The 26,914-nt window shown below is 43.1% G+C and overlaps 1 protein-coding gene across 1 annotated transcript in view; it reads left to right on the plus strand.

Annotated features, from left to right (window-relative positions):
• The window catches only part of LOC124555618 (heat shock 70 kDa protein 14-like), a 147,623-nt gene that overhangs the window by 24,925 nt on the left and 95,784 nt on the right, over positions 1 to 26,914 (plus strand). The window contains exon 4 of the mRNA XM_047129587.1: positions 26,348 to 26,546. Within this exon, the coding sequence (XP_046985543.1) occupies positions 26,348 to 26,546 (199 nt within the window). The remainder of the gene's footprint in view (positions 1 to 26,347; positions 26,547 to 26,914) is intronic.

Here is a 26,914-nt window from a genome sequence, read left to right on the forward strand (position 1 = left end):
AAAATCATTAACTATTAGATTTGTATCTGCCATACCTTGAACATTGAGGTAGCCTGTCCTAAACTCTACTTTTGGCATTACTTTTTTCGTATATACTTAATTGACGTAGGCCAATGTTACTATGTAAAAGTTGATCAGGTTGTGTTCATGTGACACTGGAACATCCAACCTGGTCTAATCCTGTAAGTTTCTTATCTCAGTTGAAACATAACCCAGAGTATTGATCTGTCTTCCTACCTAAGTTTATCCAATAATATTCTTAGACTTGCATCACTTAAAACACATTTACCTAGTTTGTTGAGATGTTGGCCATGCTTGGTATGCCAAACTCTGCAGTAACTACTAGTGTTAGGTAAGGAAACATTCCTAAAGTGTTTACAGATAGCTTTGTACTTCTTCTTGGTTTGCTCCACTTCCTTAGTCACACATGACTACTGAGGCAAATCATGTTGATGAAGCACATCGATGATAATCATATTGGTGTGGGTTAACACTTAGTGTCTTCTTCATTGTCAATGTAGCTGTCTTCCTCTCATTTCCACTGATGATGTTCGCTCCAGCCATTACAACTACAAAGTCTTTGTCCTTGGGGGCTGTGCTGTCTTTCTTAATAGATGTTGAAACATCTTGCAAACCAGCCCCTAATTTAACAATTCCTTCTATTTTAAACTCTTCCGGCACAGAAGGTCCACTTTCCATTAACATAACTGATAATCCTTGTGCATAACTGTCTGTGTTAATCTTGATTTTACATTTCTTCTTATATACTAGTTTGCTATTTACTAAGTTTTGAGTGTCTTGCATTGCCTTATCAGATGAGCGTGCTGATGCAATTTCAATATCATCCATGTTTTGCAATGAATTGTGTTTGTTGTTAATTGATAGAACAAAATCCTTCTCATGTTGATGGGTTTGTAAGGACTCCTCTTTGATTTCATAGTTTCCCATGCTCTGCTGGACCTGTTATTGTGAGTTATTAAAGTCCTAACCTTGCTTTCTGGCAATCCTTCTGTTTTAGATATATTGAGACATACCTGATGATTACTCTCTTCCAAGGTATGCTGGAGTCTTTGGTTTTCATCACTCAGTATTTTTAAGTACTCTTGTAGCTCAGCAATAATTCATAACAAAGAATTTTTATCTTCATCAGATAAGTTTTACAATGTTACCTAGGACAAATCCAGTCTGTGCTTTCTTCAGGTTGGTCATTTGTGGTAATGTTTGCACAAGTGAAGTGATTCCAATGATCCCACAAATCACCCAAGATACCATTTCTTACATTTCTGTTACATTTTACACACATTTTGGATCAACCTGTTTTTTACGGTAGCTGAATCACTACCTACTACTTCGATCAGTGCCATGTTGTGCAACATATGTACTGAGAAAATGACTGATAACTGTTTTCAGCTCTGAAGTGTTTACAGTTCTTATCCACAGGTGAACCACACATATATTTAGGAAAAAAAATCAAAGAATACACGTTTTTATTTATCGGTGCCCTGTAGTGTTGAATGTGGATGGCATGTGTAAGTGGCGTTTTCATTTTCTTCTTTGCACCTAACGTTGTTACCCGATATGTAAAAATTTCAGCAAAAAATAAAGTTGTGATACAGTTGTCCATTTACCCCACAGGACTTTGAAATTCGTCAAATTTGACTTTTTTGTGATGGAGTCATCTTTAAGTGAAGGTAAGAACTACCAGTTTCAATTGCCATTTATACTTGATACTAGCACTAAAGAGTTACAGTGCATAAGATGAAGTCTGTACTGTTCCCCTCTGGAATGTTATGATTTTAAGAAATCACAAATGTAAAGTACATAATGGAAAACTGTGTTTCTCAACATTTTTAATAAAAAACTGAAGATGTATCCTACTTTTTATGCAATATATCAACTTACTGACTGGCGTAGTAGATGCCTAAAAAACTTGAGGTCTGTAGGTCACCTCATTAGTGAGTAGCAAGTGTGTGAAATACAGAATTTGGTTCTTTACTAATGACCAGTACACACCATTGTGTCTTCAAACCTGAATTTATCAAAAATGGTTAGTTATAACAGTGCTATTTGGCAGTTTTCTATTAAGATATGTAGGTACCCATGTACTGAATATGACTAAATCCTGTCATGGTCGCCTTAGGAGCTACCAAAATATAATTTTAAAGGAATGACCCGTACTGCTCTTGGATCACAGAGATGTATTAGTTTTCTCATCTTGACATTAAGATTTATAAGAAATATAATTATCAGCTTGAGCTAAATTTTCTTCTAGGTATGGCTGCTTCACACTAATTAATATTAGATCACCAGCTGCTGGCTGGAGTATGGTAGTGCCACCTATCCCGAAACAGTGATTTTCATGACAGGTTTACATTAATTTGGAAGGCTGCAATTTGATCGTGAGCAGGCAAAGTCAACGAATGTGTATCAAACATAAAGATTTTGATAACAGATTGATATATGGTGTAGCCTGATGTGTACATTTCCACCATATCTAATGCACTTTGGCATATTTGACCTTTCTTGTCATGCAAACTAGAACTGGCGGCTGAAGTCTAAATACCTTTATTGAGTAATAGACATATCTTCTCCTAGTATTCTGGTACGTACAGTGTGGGGCAAATAAAAGTAGCTCGGGCAAGAATATATGATTATACGACCATTTGTGGCAGCATTGACAGAGGGAAAAGACATACAGTTACTTCCAGCACGATGGAGCAACTCCCCATACAGCCGGCTGAACCTTTAGAGCACATTTACACAGTCTACATGCCTTACTGAGTTGTTAGGAGAGGTCAGTCTTGTTGCGGCCCTGGCTGGCCAAGCAGGTCACTTGATCTATCATTGTGTGATTAATTTGTGTGGGGAGCCCTCAAGTCTAAGGTGTATTGCCACAACCCTCGTTGTCTTCAAGAACTGCAGCAGAACATATCAGATGATATTGCAGTAATTCCAGCAGATCAGCTTCGATCCATCTTCAGCAACTTGCTGATAAGGGCCCAAAAGTGCCAAGAGATAAATGGTGATTACTTTCAAGATCTGCTGTTTTCTGTTAGTACTGTATTTCCTTTTCTCTGCTGTGTTTCATTGTACACTGGAACTATGTTCCCAGTGCTACTTCTGTTTGGCTCACCCCGTAGATTGTAAATGAAATTTAAAAAAAATTGCAAGAGAAGGGGTAAGTTATGTTTCCTGAAAATTTTTGATCCAGTTTAATTCTAATGCACAGGAAAGGGAGGGAGGGAGGGTGGGTGGGTGGGTATGGGTAATGCCTGACACTGCAAATTTTGTTATACTAGTGATGCCAGTTAAGGGAGATTTGGCGAAGAAAGTTTGATCATAACCAAATCTCTCAAAACTACTAACTGAAGCTTCCCCACATTTGATGGTTAATCAACTGATTCAAAACCATGTGGTGTTCTGGATAATGTATCACTACCACTCCAGTGTCTGCCAGAAAAGTCTTCTATAGTAGCATAGCTAAGTTGGTGGTGAGGAGGGGAAGGTCAGTTCTCCCTGTGCTAATGTCCTCTTCTACATGAATTGCCAATTAGTCGTTTGCTCATCCTCTGACTATGTATGCACACTGTTGCCGCAACTTCATTTTTACAGTGATTGCTATTCAAATATCGCCATAAGGAGACCATGCCTTTCAGTGGCATACTTATGTGACACTACTTCATCTGATTCATACAGCTGTTAGTGGTACAGTTTTAATTATCTGTTGTTGGTGATTCAATCATATGTGTGTAGACTGTTTGCAAGTGTTCTTTTGCTGTGATAGACCAAGTGATTTGAACCACCATCCTCCTGAATGCAGGTCCAGTATTTATTACTGGGAAAGACCAAGTGGAAGTTGAACTTCCTTTCTGAAAGATTGTGGTTCACACAATCATCCAATCATTCAGATACAGATCTTCTGGGGTTTCCCTAAATTGTTAAAGACAGATGCTTGGGTTGGTCCCTGTAAAAAGGATGTAGCCAACTTCCTTCCCCACCCTTCTACTTCCAAGCTTGTGCTTCATCTCTTCCAAGCTTGTGCTTCATATCTAATGACATTTTATTGTGAGACTTTAAATCCTACTATTTGCACAGAGAGAAAAATGTGTTCCCTCTCTTAATGTCCCAAATTCTCGGTTGATTACAGTTTGCTGCACTTTCTTAAGAGAAAGCTAACTTTCCAAACTTGTTCACGTATTCTATACTGTTTCTTAATTTTGAGTCAGCTTGAATCAGTCCCAAAGGGGGAATCACATAGGAAGTGTATAAATTTATTTATTTATTTTTTATTTTCACCTCAAGCTCCGTATGACCAAATTGAGGAGGAAATCTCCAAGGTCATGGAACATGTCAGTACATGAAATTAAAACATAAAAGTAATAACAGATAAAAATAAATGCTTATGAACCCGAAAAAAGTTAGTCCGTAAATTTGAGTAAACGCAATCAACAATACAACAAGAAGCAGCTTAAGTTTTCAAGGTACTCCTCGACAGAATAGGAGTAGTGACCCACAAGGAAACTCTTCAGTTTTGACTTGAAAGCTCGTGGATCACTGCTAAGATTCTTGAATTCGAGTGGTAGCTTATTGAAAATGGATGCAGCAGTATACTGCACACCCTTCTGCACAACAGTTAAGGAAGTCTGATCCAAATGCAGGTTTGATTTCTGCCAAGTATTAACTGAGTGAAAGCTACTTACTCTTGGGAATAAGCTAATATTGTTAACAAGAAATGACAGTAAGGAATATATATATTGAGAGGCCAATGTCAAAATACCCAGGCTCATGAACAGGGGTTGACAAGAGGTTTGTGAACTTGCACCACTTATTGCCTGAACTGCCCATTTCTGAGCCAAAAATATCCTTTTAGAATGTGAAGAGTTACCCCAAAATATAACATCATACGGCATAAGTGAATGAAAATAAGCAAAGTAGACCAATTTTCGTGTCGAATGATCACTCACTTCAGATACAATTCGAATAGTAAAAATGGCAGCATTAAGTCTTTTAGCAAGATCCTGAGTGTGGGCTTTCCACAACAGCTTACTATCTATCTGAACACCTAGAGATTTGAACTTTTCAGTTTCACTAATCATATGCCCATTCTGTGAAATTAAAACATCAGGTTTAGTTGTATTGTGTGAGTCTTACTGTGATTTGGACATGGTTTATTTTCTACAAGCCATGAACTTACGTCATGAACTGCTCTGTTTGAAACCAAGCCAATGTTGCACACAACATCTTTTACTACCAAGCTAGTGTCATCAGGAAACAGAATTATTTTAGAGTTACTCGCAATATTAGAGGACATATCATTTATATGAATAAGGAACTAGAGTGGCCCCAACACTGATCCCTGGGGCATCCCCACTGAGACCCCACATCACAGCCATTCTCAACATTATGAATAATGACCTTTTACTCACTGTTGCTAAAGTAAGAGGTGAACCAATTGTGAGTTAATCACCGTATTCCATAATGGGCCAACTTCTGGAACAATATTTTGTGATCAACACAGTCAAATGCCGGAGTTAAATAAAAAAATATGCCTGGCATTCGAGACCTTCTGTTTAACCCATCCAGTACCTCATAGAGGAAAGAGAATATAGCATTTTCAGTTGTTAAACAACTTCTAAAGCCGAACTCTACATTTGATAGCAAATCGTGTGATATAAAATGATCAATTATCCTTACATACACAGCCTTTTCAATAACTGTAGCAAACACTGATGGCATAGAAATAGCTCTAAAATTATCTACATTATCCCTTTCTTCCTTCTTATAAAGTGGCTTTACTACTGAGTACTTTAATCGTTCAGGAAACTGACCGTTCCTAAAGGAAAAATTACGAATATGGCTAAATACAAGGCTAACATGTGCAGCACAGTATTTAATATTCTGCTAGGCACTCCATCATAACCATGAGAGTCCTTAGTCTTCAGTGATTTAATTACTGACTCAATCTCCCTCTTGTCTGTTTCACAGAGGAGTATTTCAGACATCAATCTCAGAAAGGCATTTGCCAAGAAAGTTATATGATTCCCTATAGGAACTAAATTTTTATTTAATTCACCAGCAATGTGCAGAAAATGATTGTTAAATACCGTACATATATCTGATTTATCAGTAACAGAAATATTTTTACTGCGAACTGACTTAATATTGTCGAGCTTGTGCTGCTGACCGGACGCTTCCTTCACAACTGACCATATGGTTTTAATTTTATCTTGTGAATTAGCTTTTCTGTTTGCATACCACATACTCTTAGCCTTCCTAATAACATTTGTAAGCACCTCACTACTGTCACTTGGTTGTGACTACTTCTAACATTTTCATATAATTCCTGCTTTGTTCTACATGATATCCCACTAGTCAGCACCCAGGCTGCCTATTACTGGTAGTACCCCGTTCAGAACGTTCTAATGGGAAGCCACTCTCAGAGAGCATGAGAAATGTGTTACGGAAAGCATTACATTTATCATCTGTTATTGGCACTATAAACATCCTGCCACACTTGTTCCTTGACAAGGTTTAAAAAACTCTCTAATGCTGTTGGATTAACTTTCCTACATAGTTTGTAATTAAATGTAACATTTGTTTGAGTACTAAAGCCTTTGAGTGTTAGGATTTGTGCATCGTGGTCTGAGAGGCTGTTCACCCTTTTCCTAACAGAATGCTCATCCTAGTAACGAAGAAAGAATAAAAGTATTGTCTATGGCTGTGCTACTGTTCCTCTGCACCCTAGTTGGAAAAAACACAATCTGCATCAGATCATATTAATTTCGGAGCTCTACAAACAGCCTCTTTTTTTTTTTTTTTCTCCTCACCATCATATACAAAATTTTTATTGAGTCACCACATATAACAAATTTCTGGTACTTCCTACAAAGTGAATCAAGAACACTTTCTAGCTTGAGCTGTCTTTGTGACAGGTAATTCCAGAAGTGTAAAACCCTGTTGGCCCTGCAGATTCTTCCACCAAAAGCATGTGATGTTTTACTTTGAGTAGCTCAGAGAAAATGTGCATAAGCACAGAAACTGGAAATCTGTGATAAAGAAAATGGGTTTCAGTTTTTGAGGATAAACGTTACTGGAAGATGAACTGTTACTGATTTCAACAATTTCCAGTAGGTGGTTTTTCCCAAAACTGTTTTACATTTCTGTAATCACAAGTATTCCATGGAAAAATTGCTACCTGAAAAAATGTATCAAAAGAAAATTCATTTGTGGAGAAAACTGTGGAATTGCCAATGCGTGCCTGAGCATTTGTAAAGGCTTGGAAGGGCTTGCCTTAAAATCTACTAAGCGGTTACGAAATGGTTCCTTATTGGTCGAGCAGAACTTCTTAAGAACTCACAAAAATTGGGTGACTATGACGTAACTCGAGCAAGGGTGTGGTCACATGCAATGATATTATTGTCATAGATATCTCAGAACTAAAATGAGAATGGCATCACAGGAGATAATGGATGTGGAACAAGGACATCAAGGAACAATGGGGCAATTGAGAAGACTGCCACCTCAACTGCAACCTTCATTTCTCCGATGCTGCATTATGGCAAGGTTCCTCCGACTTAGGCATTATGTACCTAACCCTATGTGTTGCAATAAATGGCCATACAATACTGAATTGTGAAGGTTAAGCAACCTGCACTGCCCTGGTCTTGAATTGGTACCCTCCTGGGCTCTGCTGTGCTGTGGCCGGAATGCCCTGGAAGCCAGATCACTGGTGGGAAGGTGTAAAGTCTAAGAAGGTAGACTCGGGGCCTGTAGTCAGACTGATTGTGGTGAAGGCTCAGACTCATGGTGGTTGCTTGTAGAACCATATCACCTCTCTTCATGGTTGGTGCTGCCAGATTAGAACCCTTTGGCTAGAAATACTGGGTGTTTGTACTCGTTAGGTGCTCATTTGTTGAGCCAATGCACTGCTTCTAACCACGTATGGTGTAAAAAGTCCATCACTCAAAGTTGTGGAAACTGCCCAGCCAGTCCTGCAGAAATCCTGTCCTCTTGCTGTGTCATCAGTATTGCAATGCTGAGGCTGGATCGGCCCAGAGTGTATGAACATGCCAGTTGCCACAACTGCCATGACAGTGTTTTGGCTCCCGCCAGCTTAGAAGGCATTTTGTACCTACTGAGGCAGAGCTACTATTTTCATAGTAGTGCCCCAAAAATAGTGGCTGCTCTACATACCTCCCTTCTTCAGTATACCGGGTCTCTGCCTCTGGTTGATCTGCAAAGACTCAATGTACATGAAAAACAGTGTACAATATATTCATTTGCTCCTTATGTGCTCGTCAGCTTGAACCGCAGTGTTCAGCAGCTCTCAACTCAATCTACAATTCTAGCTAACTGGTTTTCAGTTTACGTGTATCTAGTAACGTAGTAACGTGCCTGAAATCTCCACTACAACTGACAGGATAGTGTGCTCAAATGCCCACTCTTGCTTACAGTTACTTGACAGTAAATTCATCTCATGGACTCCTTGTAAAATTGCACAACAGAATTCAACTGTTAGCATTGTTGGCACTTATGCAAAATGTCGTTTGCCATAAAAAAAGAAATAAAAGCCACTTAAGTGTACCATGCTGTTAGGTGCATCAGCATTCTGTCACATAAGTAAAAAATCTGCCGACCATTTTAAATGCTAGGAAACAGATTCCATAGCTTTTGTACATTAAATGCTCACATATAACAGCAATTTTTAACCCTTAATTTCCCACTTTTTTGTGGATTATACATGATTGATAATCCAGTCTGCTGGTAGCTGGTGTAGTGGGGGTTCACATGGATGGGCAGCCCTCCATTTAAGGCAGATGAAGGCTGCACAGAACAGAGTCAGAAGTGTTGTGGTGCTGGGTACTGTGAGACTAATGATCATAATGGTCATAACTGTAAGACACTTTTTCCTGCTACTGCTGCACATGCTGAAGGATTTATTCCACAGATATATACTCCGTCCTGGGTTGCTACGAGTTGGTTCAGGCAGAGGATGAGGTCAGATTCTAATGTACCATTGAGTTAGGTCAGATTTAATGCCGGGAGCACCACTAGTGGTTTGTCCGGCTAGTACAACTGTGTTTATGTTATGTTCATACTGGTGGTCCCCATAACAGTAGCTGTAAGGTGAAATGTAGGCCCCGTTATTTTGTAAATTGTCTCGCTAATTAGCAATCCACAGCCATGTAATCCCAGTCACATTGTTCCTGGGTCATTCCATGTCAGACTGCCAAATTTCAGAATGTTTTCCTGCTCGGGCATCACCTTATGTAAACATTTGTTCATGTCCCTGATGAACACTGGTTAAGTTTAACGTTCCTCGAAGCAATACTGGCTGGGATATAGTCGGAGTGAGTGTGAATTTCTGGCAACTTTGAGCTGTTATATCTTGGACAGCATTTTGTTGGAAGAAATGAAATGTGGCCATATGAAAAGAATTTTAAGAGCCATATTCAGCCAGAAAATTTTAGGCAAATTCGCTCAGAAAGGTCAGCCCCCCCCTAAAATCGCTGGGACCACAATTAATGCTGACAGGTACTGTGAGACTGAAAAAACTCAAACAAGCAATTCAGAACCAGAGAAGAGGAATGTTGAGCAAGGGCGTACACATTCTCCGTGACAATGCTCGCCCACACATCGCTCGGCAAACCGTTGCCCTCCTGCAACAGTTTCAGTGGAACACAATCGCCCACCCACCCTGTAGCCCTGACTTGGCACCCAGTGCCTGTTCCCTGGGTTGAAAGGACATTTGGCTGGAAAGCGATTCAGCTCCAACAATGTGGTGAAAGAAGAGGTTCACAACTTTCTGAACAGCATGGCGGCGAGCTGGTATGACATGGGCATACTAAAACTGCCACAGTGTCTACAAAAATGCATCGACAGAATTGGTGATTATGTCGAAAAATAGCTAAATGTTCAAGCTGTAAACTGATGTAAACTATTGTAGAAATAAACAGGTCTATGTACTTATAAAAAAAATAGGAGACCTTACTTTTGGGATTACCCTCGTACAATATCCCATGTTAGTCGTATTTGGTATGGGTCACAGACATATGAGTGGTATTCTAGAATAGGTTGTAATAGTGATTTGTAAGCAATCTCCTTCATAAACTGGTTGCATTTCTCCAGTATTCTACCAATAAACCAAAGTCTACCACCTGCTTTACCTGTGACTGAGACTATGTGATCATACCAGTTCATAACCATACAAAGTGTTAAAACTCGGCTTTTTGTATTAGTTGGCCAATTCCATCTGTGACTTGTTGATATACCAGTCATAGGATAACGCCCTTTTTTATCATTTTGTGAAGTACACAATTTTACATTTGTGAACATTTAAATCAAGTTGCCAATCTTTGCATCACATTGAAATCTTACCGAGATCTGACTGAATATTTATACAGCTTCTTTCAGACAGTACTTCATTGTAGGTAACTGAATCATCTGCAAAAAGTCTGAGGTTACTATTAATACTGTCTTCAAGGTCATTAATATAAAACATGAATAGCAAGGACCCCAACACACTTTCCTGGGGCACACCTGAAGTTGCATGTACTACATCTGATGGTGATCTCCATCCATGATAACATGCTGTGTCCTCCCTACCAAAAAATCTTCAATTCAGTCACAAATTTCACTTGACACCCCATATGAACATACATTTGACAATATTCATAGATGTGGTTGTGAGTTGGATGCCTTTCAGAATTCAAGAAATACTGCATCTACCTGACTGCCCTGATCCATAGCTTTCAGTAAGTCACGTGAGAGAAGTGTGAGTTAGGTTTCATATGTTCGAAGTTTTCATTCTGTTTGTAATACCACATTATGTATGAGCTCAGAACATGTTCTAAGATTCTACAAGAAATGAATCTCAAGGATAATGGACGGTAGTTTTGTGGATCATTTCTACTATCCTCATTGTAAACATATGTGATATGTACTTTCTTCCAACTACTGGACACAGTTTTTTCTTTGTGATATTAGATAGGTTATAGTTAGAAGGGAGGGTAACTCGGCCCCAAATTTGGGATGGACTCTGATAGGGATTCCATCAGGCCATCAGCTTTGTTCAGTTTTCATGCTTTCAGCTGTTTCTCAGCTCCACTAACACTTACTGCGCTCATCTTTTCAGTGGTAGAAAGATTAAACTGGGGCAATTCTCCAGGGTTTTCCAGTGAAAAGGAACATTTGAAAAACAGTTAATCGTTTGTGCTTTTCCTTTGCTACCCTTAATTTCAGTTTGTATCTCATATGCAAGTGACTATACATTAACTTTGGTGCCACTAACAACCTTTAAATACAACCAGAATTTCTTTGAGCTTTATGTAAGATCATTTGACAGTAATCTGCTGCAGTAGTCATTGAAGGCTTCATGCATTCCTTTCTTGACAGCCAAGTATGTTTCACTCGGCATCTCCTATCCATAGCCCTATGCTTTCTTTTACACCTGTTATGTAGTAGTCTCAGTTTCTTTAGAAGTTTCTTTACAGTGACTGTAAATCGTGGAGGTTTCCTCCCATTATGAACTGTTCTACTGGGTACATATCTTTCCAGTGCCTGGCCAACTATTCTTTTAAACTTGAGCCAGAGTTTCTCAACATGCTCCTGCCGTGTGCTGATAGTTTAAAGTTCATCATTGAGATATGGCACTACTGATTTTTTGCCTAGTTTACTGAACATATATACCTTTGTGTTAGTTTACCTTTGTACTTTGGTAATCATTGTTGCAACATTCGTGTCATGATCACTAATACCAGTTTTGATGTAGACATTCTCAAAGAGATCAAGTCCCTTAGTTGCTTTATTGATCCAATATATTTCCATCATGAGTGGGGTTCTGAACTATTTGTTCTAGGTAATTGTCAGCAAAGGTATTTAGTACATGATGTCTGGTCATGTTCACTACTAAGAAAACTGCAAGTCTCCCAATTTATTGTTGGATGATTACTGTGTGATTGGGGAACTTAAGCATAAGTTAACTGAGGTTTGGTTTAAAATTTTCAGTTAAATCAGGAGGGGAATGTGGCAATCGATAGAAGGATCCAATCACCACTTTATGCCCACTCCTGATACTGAGTCTCGCCAAGTCAGCTCTTGGATATGCCCATCATCTACAGCCCCATCACTCTTTTTTTAAAATCCCCATCCCCCAGCATCCAACCAACCACATTTGTGCTGTTGCAAGGTATTTAGTACTACGAGGACATGCCAAAAAGTAATGGCCCCCGAATTTTTTATGTGAAAACTCTTAAAGCTTGCTATATAAAACAGATGTTATTACCATGTCTTCATGTCTAAATATTTGTTTCTCACCATACACACAGGTGATGGACACATTTCCACAAATGAGACAAGTTTGTAATTTAAAAAAATTTTTTTTTTTATTTATAGACACAATCACATGTTTATGACACAGTCATAACCGGTTTCAGCCATGCAATGACCATCTTTAGATTCTAAAGGCGGCATACACTGAACACAGGTTCATGGGTTCGACAACGCGTGAACCTGTGTTCAGTGTATGCCGCCTTTAGAATCTGAAAATTGTTATTGTATGGATGAAACTGGTAATGACTGTGTCATAAATATGTGATTGCGTCTACAAATAAACAAAAAAAATTTTACAAAATAATCAGTCACGCATTCCATAGACAAAATGTCCTTTTTTCCAGAGACAAGTTTGTTGATACCGCCACTGTAGAATGTTTGACTTTGTTGATGGAGCTACAACCTCACCTCTGCTTGCAACACTTCATCACTATCAAAGTGAAGGCCTCGAATATGTTCTGTAAGTTATGGAAACAGATGAAAATTGGATGGGACCAAGTTGGACTGTGTGGAGGATGATCAATAACAATGAACTCAAGGCATTAAATTGTTGCAGATGTCGCAGTGCCCATGTGGGGTTTGGCATTGTCATGCTGAAGGAGTGGGTGATTCATGTGTGGACAGGCTCTTCAATTTCAGAACCCGATTACAGCACGCTGTTTCTCGTGCACAGACTTGTTTTATGCTCAACTCGGAGACCTCTAGTGGCAGATGGCTGCAAACATGTAGACATGAATTATAAAGATGTAGAATATTCATAATTTTCGTTTTATTTAAAAAGTGTTAAGAGTTTTTACATAAAAAAATTCAGAGGCATTATTTTTCAGCACACTCTGGTTCCCTTGCTGTGTTTGCCCCTTAATCATTTGTAGAACGTATGCAATGTGCTGTATTCCCCTATACTTCTCCAAACACATCTTTTTCTTTGCTTTTTGATGTAACATTGATAACATATCCTCCAACCTCCTCACCTTATTCATCATCTCCCATGCATTAAATGACAGTGTCACCATCAGTCAGTGACTGATGATAACATCCTCTTGGCTGGTAAATATAACTTAACTTTCCAACTGATGATCCTCTGGCACCGCCGTTCCACTCTTGCTGAAGAGATACAGCACTGCCATGATAGGATTCCCCTGATCCCCATCTCTGGTGCCCAGCAATCTGGGAAAAGGAAACTAATTACTCTCCCTCTCTCCCCTTTGAAAGATCTGATGTCTCCTGACACAATTTGTTGAATTTATAAATAATACATCCTTGACACGTTTAACACTTGTGTATTTTCCCCTTTGTTACTATGTGCATTGCTTCTACAATCTTGTAACTGGTGTCCAACCCCAATGCGCTTTTCATACTGAGGCTGATGACATTGACTCTGGACATGCCCTGATCTTCCACACCTGTGACACCTTATGTCAGCAGAAAACGCACTTTGTTTGTTGCACGCCCCTATTGCTATATCAATCTCCTCTAACTGCGTACCAACCTAATGGCAGCTTCCAGGTCTGTCAGACTATCTGTCTGAACCCTCGTAGATATGTTGGGTGGCATGCTCCTGTGGAAGGCATCTAGTGCCCTATTATGTCCAGCTTCTTGGAGTATAATCCTGTGTGTCTCCTCACCCCCCCCCCCCCCCCCCCCCCCGCCCTCACCCCACTCCCTCGACCCTCCCCCCTCGCCAGCTCATCTGTGTGTTCACTAACTTTCCAGATTCTCTCAGCATAACTTCCCACTGTCTCATTGTATTCCTTCGCTATCCCACTTCACTGCTCATGTTAAAATCTAACACCATTGTAATTTTTTATAGCATTATTGGAAGCCCTGCCTCCACTCCTCAAATATCGGTGCAATTTTTAAGCGTTTCATACATGTCACACTAGTTCTTGCTTGTATCAACATCCTGCATGCCATTTGCAATAGGTGACTATCCACCCTACCCCAGACCTTTGCTGTGGCTCCCAGGTCATCTAAGAAAGACATCACATCCTCAGCTGAGAAGGGAGTAATCAAATTAATGGCAGCTGAATCTGTTGGAGAACTAGCTGGCTTGGACAGTACCTCCTTTTCCTTCCTAGTGACAAGTTGCCTAGGCAACTCTTCATAATCTGTCGTCATTGCACTACTTGATTAACCAACAACTGAATCGCCTCCTGCTCTGGAACACCTATGTTCCAAATTTGACCATTGCGGAAACCTTACCTGCAGTACATAACCAATTATACAAAACAACATCACTGTAAAACAATGTTTTTCACATTCGTAACCATACTGTATTATTCACACTTTGATGCCTACTCATTAACTTCTATGACTTGGCACACTGGCTAGCAGATGACCATACATTGCCATTGCCACAAAAGTCTGATGAATCAGCTGGTTCTAACAGCTTCACAAGTGCTACCCATAAAACCAGCTGACGTCCTTCCTTGAACCCACCTCCCGTGCACGCGAAAGTAGGGAAAACAAAAATTCTTCACTCACTCCACTGTATGTTGATACTGAGAGTTGCGGCTGTGATGTGATGATGCATGAAGCTGCAAACATCAGCGGTGGTCAACTTTTCCAACACTACGTGGATGGCTTCTATGGTGGTAGGGTTGGATGATAACAGCGGTGGGTGGTTGTCGAGATGTTGGCCATCATTAACATGTGAAAAAAGCATCTCATTAGTCAAATATTTTATTCAGGCTCGAGCTACAACACTCGTAGTGCTGCATCGTACCGACTACGCCCCCTTGTGGCATGTGGTGAGGACAGTGTGTATAGGAGAGCTGAGGCCAGCTGTGATGCAAGTGACCAGAGGAATGCTGACGCCCTGATCTGTGCAGTGGCATATGCATCAACTATGCACGGCGAGGCTGCTTGTGCCAAGGTCTGCTGTGGCATAGGGAACTCGGTAATTAAAGCAGGGGATATCAGCCCTCAAAAGTGGAACTTGCCCTAGTGGACGAAGGTGCTCAGCACCAGGATACCTGCAGCAGCGTAGGACCCCCCTGTGGTTCCAGGGGTTAGAATAGGCCCAAGGTATTCCTGCCTGTCATAACAGGCAACTAAAAGGAGTCTCAAATGTTTTGGCCTTCAGTGAAGGCCCCCGTAGGGTTTGATCTCCATTCTCCAAAATTCTTGTGAAAAGCGAGCTAATTGGGGAAGGGGGCCTTACATGGTGCATCGTGTCCCTAGTGCATTGAAACCTTCAGCGTTCTTTATCACCGTGACTTTGCAGTTCCACTCATTCTCCATATGTTTCGTGAGGGTATCTTCCCGCGTGCCTTTTCCTCCATCCACTGTGCGGTGTCTCTTTCTGTGCTGACAATGATCATGGACTTCTTTGCACCTCATATCCAACATGGTAGTCAGTCTGTTGCGGTGGGGCTGCAGTGTACCCTATTGGTTGTAGCCCCCTGACAACACAGGGATCACTGTGCTGATGCCTGCGCCGTTAACTCCTCACATATGCCAAGGAGTAGATATCCATCTCCCTGGTGCCTTTGCTGAAGCTGGGTGGTGCCCGTGGTGAGGGCCCCTGGTCGGAGTGGGTGGCATGAGGGTGAATGACATGCCATGACGTGTACTACATCATCTCTTGCTGTGGCTGGATGGCACCCGTGGGGAGCCCCCCTGGTCGGAGTGGGTGGCATCAGGGCAGATGACACCCGATCAAGCGTAGTACATCATCTCTTACTGGTGGTCAAACACCAGTAGTCTTTCAGCGTTCACAGGCTCAATTCAACACACAGAATTAAGACCCCAAATTGTTCCCCTCCCTGGTCACACCATGGGAGGAACATCAGGTTAAGGATGGCAGCAGCTCTTATTCGCCCCGCTACTTCATATGCTTGAGAGCTGATCGGGAATCTTTCATGATAATGAAGCCTCAGTTTTCTGTTGAGCGTTTAGAGGAGAAGTTTGTGGGGGGGGGGGGGGGGGTGTTTCAGGGATTGTCCAAGATGAGATCTGGGTCAGTCTTGACCAAAACAGCATCCTCTGCCCAGTCACGGGTGTTACTCACTTGTGACAAGCTGGGGGATGTTTCTGTAATCATCGTGCCCCATAAGCACTTAAATATGGTCCAGGGTATCATAATTCACAGGGACCTTCTTTTGCAGTCCGACGATGAGCTGTGCACCAGTTTAGAACGGCGAAGTGTACATTTCGTTCGACGTGTCCATCAGGGTCCGAGGGATAAGCAGGTTGCCACCGGTGCCTTCATCTTGGCCTTCGAGGGAGATACATTACCTGAGAAGATCAAGGTGATGGTCTACTGCTGTGATGTGAAGCCCTATATCCCTCCCCCAATGTGGTGCTTTCAATGTTGGAAGTTCCGTCGTATGTCCATCCAGGGGGCCGACAGTCCCTTCGTGGGTACGTGTGTGGCGTGCACGGGGCTCCGAGCTATTTGCAGTCTCCTTCCTTTTCCCAGACCTGCATTACCGTCCCTGTTCCTCTCCTTTCCTTTGCTGTCCTGTCCTTGCTCCTTTCCCCCTGCCCCCTCCTTTCCCTCTTGGTGGAATTCATGTCGACTTGGCTTTCCTCCCGGCTTTGTTTTGGTATGTGCTATTGTTTAGTTTGCTGTATCCATCTCCTTTTCAGCGTTTTGGTCCCCTTGGAGTTTGACCATTTCCAACATTTTCCGTCAGTGTGAGCCATTTGGGGATGAACTCCCTGCCTATTTTCCATGTTGGAGGCTCATCTCACCCTCCCCTCCCCACCCCTCCATTTTCCCCTTGCACCCTGGCCCCCCTTCATGCTAGGTCACCAGCATGGTAGCAAGTCTGTGTGGTGGGGCTGTTAAGTACCCAACTGGCTGAGCCCCCTGACAACACAGGGATCACACTGCTAGTACCTGAGCTGTTAACGGCTCGTGTATGCCAAGGAGTTGATGCTCATCACTTTGGGGCATCAGAACTCCCAGCAATGGCTGCCGTGCCAGATGGCCCTCGCTATGGCGGGGTGGTGCCCACTGGGCGAGCCCCTGGTCAGGGTGGGTGGTACTAGGGCAGACGCCTTGCATATGAAGCGGGAAAGGCTTCAATATCCTGGCCATTCTTTGGCCATTTCTAAGAGTGATAGTAGACATGATAGTCCTTCTGATCCTTTGGCCTTCCCCTCCCTCGCCACCCCATGGGAAGGAGGTCAAGCTTGCCGACTTGGGTTGAAACCTTTCCCTCGGTACCTGGTTTGTATCAGGACAGGTGGTGAGAGTTTTGCCACGACCAAGCCTTTGTTTTTTTGTTGAGGCGATTGAAGATAAGTATCATGGAGTGGAATCCACGAGTAAAATGCAGTCCGGTTCTTTGCTCATAAAGACATATTCTCCTGCCCAGTCTGCAGAGGCTGGCCGGAGTGGCCGAGCGGTTAAAGGCGCTACAGTCTGGAACCGCACAACCGCTACGGTCGCAGGTTCGAATCCTGCCTCGGGCATGGATGTGTGTGATGTCCTTAGGTTAGTTAGGTTTAAGTAGTTCTAAGTTCTAGGGGACTTATGACCACAGCACAGTCTGCGTCGCACCCCACTAATCTTTGAACTCGGTACAGGGTATCATTTTCTACTGGGATCTTCTTCTCCAAACTGACAAGGAGCTCCATGCAAACCTCGAGCGGCAAGGAGTCCGATTTATCCACATTGTTCAGCGAGGCCTTAAAAACAATCACACTGATAGACTCCTTTTTTCTGGCCTTCGAGGGGGATATCCTCCCAGAGAAGGTAAAGGTGGTGGTGTATCGGTATGATGTAAAATCTTACATTCCACCACCGATGAGATGCTTTAAATGCTTACGGTTTGGACACAGGTCTTCCCGCTCCACCAGTTATCACCTCTGTGGTGACTGTGGGGGGCCCCCTCCATGAGGGGAGTGCCTGTGGTCCCCCGCCTGTGTGCATCAGTTGTGATGCGCAGCATCCTCCGCACTCGCCAGCATGCCTGGTGTATGTGAAAGGAGGACGGATTCAAGAGTACAAGACTTTAGATCGACTTACCTACACCGAGGCTTGTCGAAAGTATGACCGGCTCCATCCTGTGCCTCTAACTTCTGCTTTTGCTTCAGTTACGTCCACTCCCCTTCGTACCCCCTCCTCTTCCAAGCCACGCCCAAATTCACCCTCACCCTCACCCCTTTGGGTGCTAATCCCCCTCCCCCGCCAGAGAAGCGCTCCCCTTCTTCAGCAGCCGATGGTACTGGAGCTCCCTCCCGGGACTCCTCTTCCCGGCACCCCCTGAAAGGCGATCTGCAGCTCCACATAGGCCGCACGATCTGCGGCCGGTGGGGGCCGCTATTGCCAGGTGTAATACTGTGTCGTACCACACTGCAGTCTGCCCTTCTGTTCCATCACAAGAGAAGCAGCAGAAACACAAGAACAAGGGAACAAGCGCAAGGCCCCTCAGGTACCCCCCTGATGTGCCACCTTCCCCTCCTCCAGCCAATGAACCAACAGTCTGACCCCACCTATATGGACATTACTCCATCCTTATCGGTGACGGATGGCGACTCGGTGGCGTGACCGGCTCCGGTCCGTTCGCTTGCCATTTGGACTCCAGCTTGAGAATCCTCCAGTGGAATTGTAATGGCTATTTGCGTCACCTCCCGGAGTTGCAGCCCCTTCTTTCCTCCTACTCTGCTGCTTGTATTGTTCTCCAAGAGACCCATTTTGTCAATTCTTACTCACCCACCCTTCATGGGTTCCATGCTTTCTGTTGAAACCAGATTGGCCCTGTGCAGGCTTCTGGTGGTGTTTGCACCTTGGTGCGCAAAGACATTTTTAGTAAATGGGTTCCCCTCCATACCACTCGGGAAGCAATTGCTGTCAGGGTCAACCTGACCACTACAATCACAATCTGTAATCTCTACCTCCTGCCTGACAGGCTACCTCCTGCCTGACAGGCCACCCACATCCCTTGCCCTAACCACCCTTCTTCAACAACTCCCTTCTCCCTCCCTGCTTGTAGGGGACTTCAGTGCCCACAACCCTCTTTGGGGTAGTCACCCGACTATTGCCCTGGGCAGGACAGTTGAATCTGTTGTGGCAGCGCTTGACCTCTGTAACACCGGTACTCCCACAGACTTTAGTGTGGCACACTGCACTTTCTCTTCCATTGGCCTCATCATCTGCAGTCACAGCCTTCTTCCCTCCATTCAGTGGGGTGTCCACGATGACTTATGTGACAGCGATCATTACCCGATTGTTTTGACCTTCCTTCAGTATGTCTTGCTCCGTCACCCTCCCAGGTGGGCCTTCTCTAAAGCTGATTGGGGTGCCTTCTCCTCTGCTACCATCCCCCCCATACTACCACACCGTAGTATTGATGAGTCTATACAGACTTTAACTGCCACCATTCTTGCCACAGCTGTTTCAGCCATCCCTTCTTCCTCGGGGTTACCCCCTCCCCTGTCAAATGATAGTACGATGGTCCCATAGTGGACTCTGGAAATTGCTGCAATCAAATTTCAGAAACGGATTTGCTGGTAATGGTATGTATCTGCCATAGGACCGCACACCTGCTCTTCACAAGACTGGGCAAGACTCGGGCGAATTTTTGGCTATTGTCCCGTTGCAGGAATTTCTGTGCATGGTGTTGTCCTTCCCATCTGTACTTTGTCGCAGAGTGTTTCGCTCAACACTTTGCCCAAGCCTCTGCGTTGACTCAATATCCGCCCTTGTTCCTCCTCCTCCTCCTCAAACAGCGCTCGTAACGACTGCCTTTGTCTCTCATTTCTCTCTACTTGGAGCCTTATAATGCCCCATTTAGCGAGCGGGAATTCGCCAGAACCCTCACCCATCGTCCTGACACGTCTCCTGGACCGGATTGGATACGTAACCAAATGCTCCATCACTTACCGGTGGCTGGCCACCGTCGTGTACAGACCCTTTTCAATCATCTGTGGAGTGAGGGGGTATTTCCTACCCAGTGGCAGGAAAGCATTGTTATTCCGGTGTTGAAGCCTGGGCAGCCACCTCTTCAGTTGGATAGCTACTGTCCAATTAGCCTTACCAACACCCTCTGCAAGCTCGTTGAATGCCTGGTGAGTTGGCGGCTGTTTTGGATCCTCGAATTCTGTGACCTTTTGTCAGCGACTCAAGGTGGTTTCTGCCGTGGCCGCTCTACATTGGATAACTTAGTCCACCTGGAGTCTGCTGTCCGGTCGGCTTTTGCCCATTGGCAACACCTCATTGCAGTCTTCTTTGACCTGCATAAAGCCTACGACACCAGCTGGTGCCACCACATCCTCACCACCCTTCACGACTGGGGCCTTTGTGGTGCTCTGCCCATTTTTATCCATAACTTTCTTTCATGTCGCTCTTTCCGGGTCCAAGTTGGTTCCTCCTACAGCACTTCCCGTCGGTAAGAAAATGGGGTTCCACAGAGTTCTGTATTGAGCGTCCCTCTTTTTTTCATCGCCATTAATGGACTGGTAGTGGCTGCTGGGCCGACAGTGTTCGCGTCTTTGTATGTTGACGATTTTTGTACGTATGTCGCTTCCTCTGTCGTGGGCGCTGCAGAAAGCCGTCTACAGGGGGGCAATCTACCAGGTGCAATTTTGGGCTCTCTCCCGTGGCTTTCAGTTTTTGGTGACCATATTGTATGTCACATATTTCTGCCGTCGCCATATAGTCCATCCACATCCGGACCTGTTCCTCAATGGCCAATCCCTCGAGGTGGTGGACACCCATCTCTTCTTGGGTCTGGTCTTCGATGTCCAGTTGACAGGGCTTCCTCGTCTTCGCCAGCTGAAGATGATGTGCTGGTTACGTCTCAATGTTCTCAGATGTCTGTGCGATACCACCTGAGGTGCAGACCACTCTATTCTCCTGCGATTGTACAAAGCACTGGCCCAGTCTCGTTTAGACTACGGGAGTCTTGTCTATGGTTTTGTGTCACCTTCGACATTGCAGATACTAGATCCCATCCACCATTGTGGGGTCCGACTTGCGACTGGTGCCTTCCGGACTAGCCCCGTGATTAGTCTTCTCACAGAGGCAGGGGATTCCATTTCTGCAAGTTTTGCACCAACAACAGCTGATATCTTATGCGCTCTGCATTTGCTGCACCCCAAAACACCCTAATTATGGTCTCCTTTATCCAGACACTCCAGTGCTGTAATTCAAGAAAAATAAAATACACTATACCTGCCCATCCGTGGCCAGCACCACTGCTTCCACAACCCACCACTTCACAGCCTCTGTACCTTAGAGGCCCCAGTGACCCCAGGTCGCTATAGTATCGTGCACACGTGTGACCACATTCACGTAATCACTAATATGTTGGCCACTACTGACCTTAAGCAGCTAGTTGTTTCTGGGTAGAATCATGTTCTGTGCCAAGTTTATTCCCTAGGTGGCACAAATCACAGATCCCCTAGATCGACTATGCAAGAAGGGTGTCAAATTTGTGTGGTTGACCACCTGCCAATTGACATATCAGAACATTAAGTACAGTTTCAAGGTGGTATTGTGACTGACACTATATGCATTGGACCTGCCCTTGACACTCGAGACAGACACTTCCCGATATGGTATAGCGGTTGTTTTGTCTCATAAGGTGTCGGGTAGTAGTGAATGGCCAGTTGCTTTCACCTCTGGAATGTAGACTGTATGGCAGCAAATTACACCTGTTGAGCGACTGCAAAGCTCAAAGCCTTGATTTTGTTGTTTGTGCATTGTTCTAAACTCCTGGAAAATATGATGCATTGTCTGCAGAATTGGGCATTGTTTTTGATTGGGTATCAATTGAAATCCACTTTCACCCAACTCACCAACGTGAACACCCTACCCCCACTTCCTCTTGGTGCCAATGTGCAGTTCAACCACAAGGAAACAGTTTGTTTCCCCTGGACCAACATCCACAATAAATCCTGGTTCAATTCCTTCTGACTGCACGTGAGGTATCCACTGTGTTGTTTCACGATCCTGTCCTGTTGAAAGTTTTGTCTGAGGTACTGGAGAGGTGTCCAGAGAATGTTTTGAGCCTTACTGATCTAGCCTTTCACAATTATTTCATGTTATGCTACTGATTCAATGCTACAAATGATGTTTTAATGATGGCTGCAGAGGACTCTCGAAAACCTGACCATCATTCTATCCTCGCTCTGTCCCCGCATCCTCCAGCTCCTTTGTGCTTGTCATTGGTGGAGGACATGTATGGAGGCACTAGCCCCACAGCACGTGTACTGGCCCAACATCAATGCAGACATTGAATGCGCATACGGCTCGTGTCATGCCTGATCTCTCAATCACTTGTCCCACGGTCAAGGTTCCTCGTCGTGGCCCCATCCTGATAACTTGTCGGAGAAGGTCCTCGTTGATTTTACCGTGACATTTCAGGTTGTTATGTGGCTTTTGGTGGTGGCCTCCCTCTCAAAACTTCCCTTACGTGGCGTGGATGCTGTTCATTACCACCATTTCTACCACTTGTGACCTCATGATGGTATTCTACCTTGAGGGAGTGCCACTTATTCCCTGGTGTTGGATAATTAGCCCCCATTTACGTAGATGCAGCTTTAGGCTTTCTGTGGCTGTAATGCGATCACCACCCTGTTTCACCTTGCTCCTAATGGGGAGATTGAGCAGATGGTCCATACATTTAAAACACAGCTGCTGAAGACCTTGCAGACATCATCTGGCTGAAATACTGCATTTGAGTTGGTATTGTACACCATTAGACCTCCTGCATCCTGTGCTGTGTGCCAAACCTGCATATAGGCCTGCCTGTGGGTGGAATGTCTGTCTGGGCATGCATATGCAGTTGGTGTCTGGGATGGACCCAAGGGGTCATCATTGGTGACAGAGAGCATCAGTGGCTTGATGTTAAGGCCAGACATGACTGTCTGACCCACCAACACGAAACAGCTCTGGCTGTGACCACAATCGCATTTGGCACCCTGTCTTCACTTCCGATGCTCAGGCTGGAACTAAGATGACCGCCACCTGTGCCTCGTGTCCCTTATCACTGGAGGATGGTTGAGAGGATAACAGTGTGTGTGCCTGTGGAGGTGGGGGACCAGTCCCTCTGTCCTGACCTTCCATCACTCTTGTTGTAACTGTGCAGTCTGCTGGCCTCTGCTACCCATGCAGTCCTCGGGCCTGGGTTTGTGTCGTAAGAATGAACAAGAAGTAATAATTGCCTTTTGCTACTTTTTTTTCCATTTGAAATGGCTGATATGATTACATGTGTTTAATAAAAATGAATCTTTCACTTTACATTGGAGTGTACATGTAATGAAATTTTCCTTCAGAATAAAACTTTTCACTTGACTGAATCTGAGACTTGAACCTATGCCTTTCGTAGTCAATACTTCTACTCCCTGAGCTGTATGACCACAGGTGCAGTGTGTCTCTCACAGTTTGTCTGCAAATACCTATCTGCTCATTCACATGCTGTAATAGTTTAATTTCTGTACCTCGTGCTGTTTCTGTTGAATTTATTTAAATTTACGTAATACACATTTATGGGAAGAAATGTGGAGAACTGCGGGATGAACCACTTAAAGTTTCCAATATTCATTTTCATCAGTTTGTTGACATATTTCTCACAATGTCTTCCAGATCACATGTGTAGCCTCTGACTTTATCAGAGCTTCAGTCACTCACCCCAGATGGTTGAGGAATATTCCATAGTAAATTTGTAAGGATACCACAGTTTTCCAATATTTTACTAATAAACTGAAGCCCACCATGGACTATGATCATGATGGGACCTTCAGATTATTGCTTTGCTTTGCAGTTGTTATCCCCCATGTGACTTGCCGTGAAATGCTTGTTACTGACATAACTCTGGTTAAATATCTGAGATGAATCTGTCTTTTTAAGTATGAGTACAGTAATGAATCAAATAATTACCTTGGGAACTTACTGAATTCAAGCATAATTTATCTGTTCAACAAACAGTTATGATCAGGAGTGGTTTTAGATTTGTACATCAAAAACTGTATAGGGAGTGTAAAGAATAAGATGGAGTTTTACCAAAAGTGTGTGTAGACTTCTTTAGGCTTCACTGATGGAATGTGGTGGTTAGTGATCAAGAATGCTGTTCTTGTATTTTGGAGGAAAGTTGTTTGGATCCCAGTCCAGCCAGCCTGATTTAGGTTTCCTGTGGTCCCCCAAATTCATTTTAGTTGTATACATCCAAGTGTACCATGGAATGGTTGTTGACAGCATCTTTGGCCAAATAAACTAATACTTCAACTTTTATGACACAGAGGGGTGATGACTTTTTAAACTTTCCATTCTTTACAGTAGAGCTCACCAATGCCGTTACTAAACTAAATTCACAGAGATTGTTCTTTTGTTAGAAAGTAGTGCAAACTTGGTTTTCAGTTAGCAAATTTGTTTCTTGATTAAATGTATTAAGCTACTCTAAGAAATGTATCAAACTGCTTTGCTCCAAAGTAGAAAAATTATAATTACAATTTATACTGTCTAATGTTGTAAGAGATGTAACTTGTGTGTGTGTGTGTGTGTGTGTGTGTGTGTGTGTGTGTGTGTGTGTGTGTGTGTGTACACAACTTGAGTAGGCAATACAGCTTACTCAGACATCACTGATCACTGTCCACCCTACCTTAGACATTATTTTTCCTACTTTTCTTTATCTTTGTCTTAAAACATGGTTGACTGGATTTCCATTATTCACTAATTGCTAGTATAAGCATAAAAACTACAGACAGAAGCTACAGACATTATTAAGAAAAGATACTAAGAGCACTGACCTTCAGGCACTTATATATGTTGTCTGATAGTTGTTTTCAGAAATCTGTAGCAGTATATTTACTCATATTATTATGATTCTTTGTTGGACAGCTGGCCATTGGTGTGCACGGTGTGAATCATCTGAAAGCACAGGGGTCCAGGCTGGAGGAGGGAGCTTTATGGTCTGGGGAATATATTCAAGGCATTACCCGAGTTATTTTGTCATTCTGAAAGGCACAGATGATTGATATAAGTATGCATCTAGCCTTGGTTACCATGTTCACTCATACATGCAGTTCGTGTTTTCCTTCACACAGTGGCATTTACCAGCAGGACAATGTAATGTGTCACAGAGCTCACAGTGTATGTGTGTGGTATGAAGAGCACCAGGATGAATTTACTGTACCCCCCTGGCCACCAGACCCTCTGGATTTAAACCCGGTTGATAATCTGTGGGACCACCTCGATTGAGCTGTTCTCGCGGTGGATTCTCAAGAGAAACCTGTCACTTTCTGGCCATGGCACTGGAGTCTGCATGGCTCCATATCCGTGTCGTTACCCTCCAGAACTTCACTATCACTATTCCTGCATGTCTCGCAGTGGTCTATGCAGCAAAAGGTGGTTATTCAGGCTTTCGACTGATGGTCACATTAATGTGACTGGACAGTGTATATGTAACATGTCAAAATTACAATCTTACTTTGGCTGCTATCTTTGCGAGCAATCTGTACAGAATTGGATCCTGACAAGGCAGCCAATTTGAAGAAGTTTTGGGGTTTAAAATTTTATACACATTTTTTGTGCAGGATAAAAAGACATAGCCACCAAAGAGTGGCTACAGATTTTATCAGGTAGTGCTATGGTTAAATACATCCATCCTGTATTATCACAGATATACTTCTATCTTCTAAATGCTGACTTCCTTTGGTGTAGTGCTTTGACATGTTTTGCTTGTAGAAGCTGTCAAGTGGGAATATGATTGCTGAAATAGAGAGAATGATTTGGTCTCAGTGACTTTTCACTCATTATTTCACACTGTCCTATTACACAAAATGATTAAACTATTAGAGTTTTCCTTTTGAACGTGTAACTAATAAGTACTCTCACAGTGGAATCAATACTTTGCAGTAACAAAACTCTTTGGCCCATTCACTGTGAGTTTTTTAAGTGTTTCAAATTATTTGATGGAAAAGAATAAGCTGTAGGCATTGACTCTACTGACGACCAGCCAGCTAGCTGTCAATCAACAATAAATATAGTGTTTGTAAACAAATATGAAGCTTGTGGTTTGGTAGTAATGTAAAGCATTTCTTTATTTTTTGTTATTTGTTTCAGGCTTTGCTTCCACATGTGTACCTCCAGATACAGATCTGCGCACAGTCCTGTGTGCCCCCTTAAATTTTTCGAAGTGTAGTCGTCAGGCACTGGCAAGTGCAGCAGAAGATGCAGGATTCGATGTTCTGCAAGTAATTAGTGAACCTATAGCAGCCTTGCTTGCTCAAGGCTGTGGTGTTGAGTCCCCAGATGAGAGAGGGTGAGTGCTGTAATGCAGTATGTTATTCTTGGTATTGGTGATAAGTTATGAAACAATCTGAATGATCTTTAGCTACTAAATGAGGTGTTCAACATTGTTAACATATATTTTAGGGCGAATATGCTGCTCATTATTGAAATTGTTGTTTCCACTATTGACTAGCCTACATAAGATTGGAGGAATGCATGTTTTCTCCTGAGACTTTACTCTGAGGGCTTTGGCCCCAAAACACTGCATAGCATGTGCACATAGGCTGATGTTTTCATCAATAGAGCTGATAAACATTCCACAGTGATACGTTTCAGTGCTGTGTTTTGTGGGTTACATTTCTCCAAATAAATTATTAATTTCTTATTAACAGATGAAAC

Source organism: Schistocerca americana, chromosome X (assembly GCF_021461395.2).
Source record: "Schistocerca americana isolate TAMUIC-IGC-003095 chromosome X, iqSchAmer2.1, whole genome shotgun sequence".
NCBI lineage: Eukaryota > Metazoa > Arthropoda > Insecta > Orthoptera > Acrididae > Schistocerca > Schistocerca americana.